Genomic DNA, 9,289 nt, shown 5'->3' on the forward strand with positions numbered 1-9,289 from the left:
GCGAGACGCTGCTCCGCGGGAAGCAGCAGTAGGACCCCCGCCTTCAAACACCGTCCAAAGCCCAGCGCTGCCTGTCCCCCGACAGCCTCGACCCTGCGGGAAAGGCGGTCCCCAGCCGCAGCAGCGGCCGAGCCGTGTATCAGAGGCAGTGGGAAGCCGTCTCGCCCCTTTGTACATCTTGCGGGATTTCTCCTCGCACAGGCAATTGGCAAAGGTTACGAAGGCGTCTTTAGATCCCCTATAATCCCAGTTTAAATATTAAAAGTATAAGCAGCATAGGCCCAATATTTACCTATGTAACTCCATAGATTTCCCTCCAGACCAGGATTTCTAAGAATTTAAGGGATGGATTGCGTTTCTTCCTTTTCCCCCGCCCCCCCTTCTTTACTTTTCCCCCATCCCTTCGTATTTATTTAACAAACTAACCTGAAAAGGAGGGGGGAAACGCCAACAACAACAACAAAAAAGCCGCAGTATTTTTATGACCGAGAAATAACCAGTCTCCCTGTCTGTAACGTGAAAGGAAGGCGAGATTCCATCCCCAGCACCCGCTTTGTCACTGTCTGGGTTTAAGTGGCCGCCACATCAACACAAAAGGCCAACACATACACACATCCCAAAACTCGACACAAAACCTCAGTTGGCTCAATAGTCAAGATGGGTATTTTGATAACGAAATAACCTCCCTGCCCTGGTGGGGTCTGGGTTCCTCTTTGTGCCCCCACCGTGCTTCAAGCGGCAACCGCCAAGAAAAAGGGGGGGAAATCCCTCAAGAAAGTGTTTAAGATAAAATTAAATCTCAAACGGGATTAAGGTTTTAATTACAATTCCCTACCGAAGTATCATGTTTGATGAACTGATTCTATCAATTAATAGTAACCTTAACTTAAAACTTATGAAATAGCTTTGCCTGAAGTATATGTCAGACTAATTTTTTTTTTTTAAGGAAAAAAAAACAAGAAAAAATTATAAAGGTACATGCTACAACCACAAAGTACTAAAGCACTAGCAGAAGAAATTGTAAAGAAGAAACGTGCTTCTTTGGCTAGAAATTATTGCTTGTGAACGCTTTGGGAGTGTTCTATCTGCTGGTGGTGGTTAAAAAAAAAATGGAAGTTCTTTTAGAAAGGGAAAATAGATGTATGTTTCTACCCACCAACGATATAATTTCATAATAATTTTGGCCCACGCTATATTAAAGAGAAAAACAAGGTAATTGGAACATGCATCAACAGTTTTCCATGAAATAAGAGTTAAAAGAAGTAATAGAACTAATCACTGTCTCCTCAAATCAAGTAGAAAACATTTCAATGCACTAATTAGAGTAATTAGAATAATAAGACTGCCTATATGTGGTAAGACAATGTGTACAAACAACTTTATTTAATGTATACTGGTAATCAGCGATGCGTGCGTGCTTGAATGCTTAGTGCAATAAAATTCACCCCCGTCCGCCCAAACAATCAAATACAAATTAGTTTAATGATTGTGCCTGCTTGAACGTCTTAGAAATCCACAGGCAGAGGGAAATAAATAGCACCATCCTTGTTTGTACGTCTCCCCTACTGACCAAGGAGCTGATGCCTCCATGGACTTGGCAATGAATGACTGTAGACATGAATGAATCAAGGAGGGAAAGAGAATTAATGAATGAGTCAGGCTGGCTAAAAACAAGTCCTAACTTTTAGACGAGCGCCTCTTACAACTCCCGGGACGGGAGGAGACGGGACGAGGAAGAGGAGGGGGACTTTTACAAGCTGCCTCTGCTTGCCAGAATTTACCGCCGTGAGAAGAGGAGGGGGTGAAACACCGGCCGCCAACTTCGTACCGGCCTGCTCTCTTTTTAATCCTTAAAGCTGACATCTGTGCGGACAGGCCCAGGGAGGCGCGGAGCGGCACAGCTCAGCTCGGCCGGGCGGGACGTGCAAGACAACCGGCGGAGCTGCAGCCGGGCTGGAGCTGGAGCCCAGCGCTGGGACGGCCAGCACCGCCCCGGCCCTGCCGCAGAAGTGATGGGGTTCCCCGGGAGGCCCCCACGCCCTGCATCCCCACTAGCGGAGGGAGGCAGGGCTCCTGCTCCGGGCCGGCAGCGTCTCTGCCCCGGCAGGGGCACGGACGGGGCCAGGCAGACACGGGCCCAAGCAGCCGCCTCCCTGGGGCGAAGGGGTCCCGGCACCCCCTTCCCAGCCCCCCGGGCCCCGGCCGGGGAGGCAGCGCCCGCCGCCGACCCGTCGCTCCTCCCGGCAACGCCGGCACGGTTTCGGCCGCTCTGCTGCCGCTGTCCTTGCCTCATCCCTCTCTCTCTTTGCCCACCGACGGGAGGGCAGATCAGACCCCTGCGTCCCGCAGGGATGCTCGGGTCTGGCGGCTGCGGTGGCCGGGTTGCGGGGGGAAGGGGCTCCGCGCCGGCAGCGGTGGCCTTCCCGGCCCCAGGGGCCCTGCGTGAAATCCCGGCATACTCGGGCCACTTGGCCGAGTTTCGGAGGTATTTACAGGGAGTTCGCAGGGAGAGGTAATCGCTTCCAAGGAAGAGACCCACAGCGTGGGCCAGGCCACGGACTGAGGCCGACCGCGGCGTGAGAATCCACGCGCTGCGGCTGGGACTCTCTTGCCGGAAAGCCCACTTGTTTGGTCTATAGTTTGATGAGAAGTCGGGTCTGAAGACGCGTCTTTCCTTTTTGTTTTACCAATTCCGCTAAAGCACGCTTTGGCTTTTCTCTAACTAATTTTCCCCGGAGAAATGTCCGCTCCCCCAGCATCGCCCGTCGAGCCAGGGGCAAACTGGCTTCTGCGGAGCATCTTTCTACATCCCCGACGGCAGTCCGGCCATGCTCCGAGCACAGAGTGCCAACTTCGCGCCCGCAACTCTGAAAATTTGTTTTTTTATCTTTTCTCGACATTTAAAGCCAGAGAGGCAGCCCAGGCCGCGTCCCTTCCGAAAAGCACAATAAACAGATATTCTCCCGCAGGAGCAGGGGAGGCGGGAGCGCCACGATTCCCAAGACAGACCCCAACGCCCAGGCTCCTCTCTGGAGGCAGCAGAAGGCCGCCGCTGTCCCGCGCACCGCCAAAAAGCCGGGGGCAGTTTCCTTCTTTCCACACCCCCACTCCCTGCTCCTAAAGACGATGCCCACGCCCGCCAGTCTCCCCCAGTGAGAGGGAGAGGTTTAAACCGGACTAAGCCCAGTTCTCCCGCCCGCCGGTGACCGCTCTCCCCCGCGCCTCATCGCCCACCGGAGGCCGTCGCCTCCCTTCCCCGGCCGGGTCACCCGTCCTCTATCCCCCTCACCGACGGCACAGCAACAAAGAGCCACCAAACCTCCAACAACGCGGCTCGGGACAACCCCGAGGCCTGGGGGCGCCCGGCAGGCAGGGGCAGGCAGCCGGGGCAGAGGGTTTTTCCCCATCGGATCAACCGGAGGGCGGGGAGCAGCCCCAGGCTGGGCCAGGTCCGAGGCCGCGGGCAGAAGGCCGGCAAGGCGCAGGCAGCCGGGGCCGTCCCGCCCTACCCCCGCGGCCCGGTGACGGGCAGGAGCGCGCTCGGGAGCCGGGGCACTGGAAAAGGGGGCACGGGGTGAACCCCGAACTGCCGCCGATTAAGCCCGACGGAGAAAGACACGGCGGGGCGGAGCCGGGGCCAACCGCGGCCTCTGCACCCGCCGGGGCTCTCACAAGCTGCCCAGCCCGAGAGTAACACCTGGCCAGACACCATCCCGGCCTGCCCCGCAGCCTGGGGAATTTGTAGGATTATTTCCCCTTCCTCCACTTCTCTCTTTCCAAACCCCGGCCCCCACTGTCCACTCTCAAGAGAGACGGCGCAGCTGGGCGGCGGTGGGAGCTGCCCCGGTCGGACAGCACCGACTACTGCCTCTCGCCCCTGTGGGGCTGGAGACACTGGGGGTGACAATCAGGACTGACAGACTTAAGGATATACAGCATCCTCTCGTCTTCCAGTTTCGGCCTCCACCAGAGAGAGAGCGAACCGAGCAAACAGGGCTTTTGTTGTTGACGTCTGACCTACGACAGAGTGTCCCTGTTGGAAATGAGAGCGATGGAGCCCAAAGAGCTGCCGCGCACTCTGACATCCACCTGCAGAAAGGAGCATCCTATAACTGCTCCATTTCCCCCTCTCCCTTCCCTTAAAAGAGAGATCGAAGGAGACAAAAAGAATGACCCCCGAACCGGCTGGCCTCCCCACAACAGGTCCAGAAGGATGAGCGAAGTCGCTCCCGTAAGGTCAGGCTCTCGCTGAGCAAAGAGCCCCGGAGGAGCAGCCTCGGGACCTCGGCCGGGGACGGCCCGGCCCGGAGCAGCGGCCGGCCCCGCCAGCCCGCCCCCGGCTGAGCCGGCCATCCCCGCGGAGCCGGGCCTGCCCCGCCGAGCGAGGCTCCGTCCATCCGAGTCACCTCCTGCCCACCCGACACCGGAGCGCTCCCCGACAGCAGGGCCCTGTCGCTAAAGGCGAAATATTCCCTGGGCGCCCACCCGAGTGTCCTGCAGAGGGCAGAGGCTGCTCGCTTTCCGCAGCCCGTTCCGCGGGCTATTGACCAAGGACTTTTAAATCCATACCCAGCTTCAACATTTTACCCGTCAGCACGTCTGCGGTCACAAAACACTTCTTCTTTCTGTCACTTCTCTTCGAAACTATTGATAAGATCATTTAGCTGAATCTGTTCGGGATGAGTGTAATATTGACTAGAAGTTAGAAAAGATGATTAAATCTAATAAGCCTAGAAACTATCGTGAAGGAAGGGAGGGGTGGGAGAAGAGCAGGATATCGCACTTAGGAAACCGAGGCAGCCAAAAAGGACCTGAACACACCGCCGGGCGTGCGAACACTGCGCACTCGGATGTCGCTTGCCAGCGCCAGCCCCGCGGGTCCCCAGCCGGGACCCCTCCGGGAAAACCGACCCGCTCGTCACCGCACGGAGCCGCACCTAACGTGAAAGTGGGGCCATGGCCGCGGGGCCCGGGGCCCGGCCCGGGGGTGCGCAGCCCCGCTGGGCAGCCGCGCTCTTCCTTCCTACTGCAAACGGTACTCCCATCATTAAGCCCCGCCTTTTTGTTTTGCTTTTTTTCTTTCTTTCTCTCTCTCTCTCTTTTTTTTTTTTTTTTTTTTTAAGAAGTCAGATGTTAAATTATAAAAAGGGACCGAGAAGACTCGAATCGCTTCTCCCCCATGCCTTCCGAGAGAACATGCAACAAACTTGAGGAGCAGATCTCCTCACCAGCATCAAAGGCAGGACAGCCCTACCCGCACAGAAATCAATGCTCCAAAACACACGGCAGTGGTTCATCTGCGGAGAGACACAATGAACACAGCTCCCGAGGCTCTCCTTCAAGACTCTGAAAGTTATAAGCGTGGAACCTCTCGGTATACGCATCAAATTTATTCGAAAAATTCCACGAAATAGAAAGGAACGGCGGTGCTTTTACACAGAACTCAGCTCAGTATAAGTACTGGGGTTTTCTCCCTCCAGATCTTAAGAACTATGCAAATCTGTGCTATCTTCAAAAATAAAATAACGATATTTCAATAATTAGAAGAAACTATGAAGGTATTGTGCATTTCTGTTTTATGTAGATAATAAAATATTACTTTAACATAAATATATAAGGATCTCTGCGTTTTTATTTTTCCCCACAAGCACATCCAAATGTACCAAAACAAAGTATTTTTAAAGAGACTGAACAAAAAAAAAAATTACATCCCATATAGATTTTGTTCACCTACTCATTTAAAGCTACAGAAAAACAGTTTCCAGAACCTGTTTGCTTTAAAAGAAATAAATATACATTGAGGCAGGCCACTTAAAAATGATATGAAAATATTTCCCTGGGTAGCATTTAAAAAAAAAAAAAAAAAGAAAAATAGACAAAGAAAACATTGAAACTATTTCTGCATTTCAAAGGACAAATATTAAACATATATACATAGTGGTAAGGTTTGTGTGGTAACTTTTTTTTTAGTAAACCTATTTGGAGTTTGAGGCTTTCTCAAACATCCTCTCGACTCCGTTGTCTGACCTTACACACATATTAATAAGTGTCTGAAAGTTCATTTCCTCCCTTTACCACTGGATCTGCCCTGATCTGATTCACTTCACTAGGCGCTAGTCCTCAACACTTTAAATAACAAGCAGCTCAACACATAAACAAACAAACAAACAAAAAACCCAAAAAAAAAAGAAAAAAAAAAAAGTAAGAAAAGAGAAAAGCTTGGTGCCCGTATCTTTTTAACAATTGTTGGAAAACCAGGAAAAAGGCTAATGCATGTGCCTCTTAGAAATCATCATCTGTCTTACCAAGAAGAAAGAAAGTAAGAAAGAAAGAAAGGGAGAAAGAAAGAAGGAAAGAAAACCCAGTGTCACAGGCATTTTAAAAGACAATGAGAAACATATTCTAAAGCCTTAGCTACTGAATGCAATATTTATAGGAGAGTTCTGCGAGAGAATGCTTCACTGTTTTTTCTCCATAATTGTCCAACACTCAACTAAGTAAACTTTTAGATTATAAAAATGCTTTGTCTCTATAGCACCCATTTGTGCTGACTAAATGATCCCTTTATGAATTTATAACTATCATAAAGTTCCTCTAATGTATATGCATAGCTGTGTGTGTGTGCATAAGTACACAAACACGCACGCAGACACACGCACATACATGCGCTGCTCCGAGGTCCCGCTCCTCTGCTTCCCTTCAGAGCTTTTTTGTTTTCTTTTTTTCCTTTTTTTTTTTTTCCTTTTTGTCCCCATGGGTTTTTCTCTTTTTTTTATTTTGGAAAGTTAACCATTTCTCATCAAGATAATGTCACGAAATGCACTTTAAAACTATTAGCGAAGGGGGTGGGGGGGAACACGGATTGAAAAATGGCATTTTTTTCCCACATCATTTCATTCCCCAGTGAAAGACACAAGGCTGCCCAAGTTAAAAGTGGTCCTTTCCTTCAATAAATTATACCACAATCTGACCAAAGGACAAGGGGAGGATGGGGAGGGAGAGGGGTTGGATAGAAATAGAAAATAAAATAAATACTGAAAGCAAAGTAAATAAGAAATGCACACGGTCTCTGTGCAGAGGAGGGGGCAGCATGTGTTTACAGGCAGGTGTAAGCACCCGACCCCCACCTCGGGCCCAGCAGCTCCTCAGGCTCTCCCTGGCTCTGCCTTGATGTAAAACGGCTCAATAAAAGAAAGTTTGGAGGCTGATATTGGCCCGGGCGATGAGACCAGGGATGCCAAAGGCACGCAAGGGAGCCGCGGGGGGAGGAGGGGAAGGAAAGGGCGCTGAGGGGGCGGTGGTGGGGGAGCTAAATAATCCCCTTTCCCTCTCAAGGAAATGCCACTTTCTCTGGGAAAACTCTGGAAACATGTTCCCTCTCCGCCTTCCCCACACCAGGCCTTGCTTGCCCGCACTGACACAGTCTAGAAGGGCTGCACATATTTTTTTTCCTCCCCCTTTGGTTGCGCCTCGACCCCCGGACACACTGCCTGAAAATGAAGTTTACTTTGTTAATTTGCATTATTCTCCCTTCTCCAAACTTGACTCTTGCCATTGAAGGCATATATTAAACAATTACGAGAGTCACATCTCTGGAGAGTGGAAGCTGGAGGTGCATATATATGTGTATATAGAGAGATTATATATATGTGTATGTATGTATGTCTGTGCACGCATGCATATGTATACATACACACACATATACCAATTCTTTTTGCTATGGTAAACGGAGAAAATAAGCGTTACACGTATTTAAGAATACTTGTTTATAACAAAAGTTCACATATACACATAAAGCAAATGCTAAAACACAGTAACATATTGTAGACCGGTCACTGGTTGACTAACGCTTACTGTGGAAAATGCAAGTCATTTGCAAAATTAAGGTCGGAAAGGAAGGGGAAAAAAATAAAAAATAAACATTTTGTTTATGTAAACTTCGATTTTCTTGCAGTGCAAATTGGTACGGTTAAATACTGTCTACATCAAAAGGGATAGCTTTTCAGTTCTCTTCCTTTTTTTTTTTCTTTTTTTTTTTTTTAACATATATTCATACAGGGGATCCACAGAAAATAAACACAGCAGCATGTGCCAACACCGAGCGACATTCCACAATGCAATCTGCCTTTGTGTGGCGGGAGGGGGCTGCGGAGGGGACCCGAGGTGGCTGTGCCCCCCCTTCGCCTCCGCCCCCTCCCCGGCAGGGCAGCGCCGTATATTTTGGCCAGCGAGTGAGGGAGTTTTGTGCGAACCGCTTCGCCCTGCGCCTGCCCTGCCGGTGCCTGCCGCTGCCCTGCCGGTGCCTGCCGCTGCCCTGCCGGTGCCCGCCTGCCTGCCCGTGCGCGGTACCCACCGCACTCCCGTGCACGGGCACTCGCCTGGAAAGGTCAAAATACAGCATCACACCTCCTACCGTCTAAGGGACAGTGTGGTGCAGGTGCTTTGTCTGTCTATCTGTCTGTCCGCTGTGATTCGCGCTCGCCCTCTCGCTCGCTCGCTTTTTCTTTGCTGTTCTTTTTTTTTTTCGCGTTTGCTTCTTTTTTTGATTTTTTTGTCTTTTTTTAAAGATAGGAGAAAATAAAATTAAAAAAAAAAAAAAAAGAAAAAAAAAAGGAGGACAATCAAAAGTTGGGGGAAGGAGAGGAGGAGGAGGAGGAGGAGGAGGAGGAGAGGAGGAGGAGGGGCCGGGCGCCCCCGCCGCGAGTTCACTGCACGGGGGTCTGCACCCCGTGGTGCGGCGGCGTGTCCCTGCTGGCCCCGTACACGTCCTCGGCGCCCGGCAGCGTCCCTCCCGGGGGAGTCATGCGCTTCTCTTTCTGTCTCCTGTTACAAAACCACACTCTCACCACCTCCTTTTCCAGCTGTAGGCTGTCCGCGAGCGAGGTGATCTCCTGGGCGGAGGGCTTGGGGCACTTGAGGAAGTGGCTCTCCAGCGCGCCCTTGACGCTCACCTCGATGGAGGTGCGCTTTTTCCGCTTGCGGCCCTGCGCCGCGATCTTGTCTATGCTGGTGGGGCTGCCCGAGGAGGAGTCCGCCTCCTCCAACCACTTGTTCAACAAAGGCTTCAGCTTGCACATGTTCTTGAAGCTGAGCTGCAGGGCCTCGAAGCGGCAGATGGTGGTCTGCGAGAAGACGTTGCCGTAGAGGGTGCCCAGAGCCAGCCCCACGTCCGCTTGGGTAAATCCCAGTTTGATGCGCCGCTGCTTGAACTGCTTGGCGAACTGCTCCAGGTCGTCCGAGGTCGGCGTGTCCTCGTCCGAGTGCGGGTCGTGGTGCGGCGGCGGCCCGG

The 9,289-nt window shown here is 51.5% G+C and overlaps 1 protein-coding gene across 1 annotated transcript; it reads right to left on the bottom strand.

Annotated features, from left to right (window-relative positions):
• Positions 1-8,563: 8,563 nt before the first annotated feature.
• POU3F2 (POU class 3 homeobox 2) lies at positions 8,564-9,273 on the bottom strand. The gene has a single exon (XM_015620467.2). It carries the CDS (start codon positions 9,075-9,077, stop codon positions 8,706-8,708), a length of 372 nt encoding a protein of 123 aa, XP_015475953.2. The 5' UTR covers positions 9,078-9,273; the 3' UTR covers positions 8,564-8,705.
• Between the last annotated feature and the right edge of the window lie 16 nt (positions 9,274-9,289).

The sequence above is a fragment of the Parus major genome, chromosome 3 (assembly GCF_001522545.3).
Source record: "Parus major isolate Abel chromosome 3, Parus_major1.1, whole genome shotgun sequence".
NCBI lineage: Eukaryota > Metazoa > Chordata > Aves > Passeriformes > Paridae > Parus > Parus major.

Excerpts from the sequence above, each read along its gene's own strand:
- POU3F2 (XM_015620467.2), bottom strand. The coding sequence starts at position 9,077 with ATGTGCAAGCTGAAGCCTTTGTTGAACAAGTGGTTGGAGGAGGCGGAC.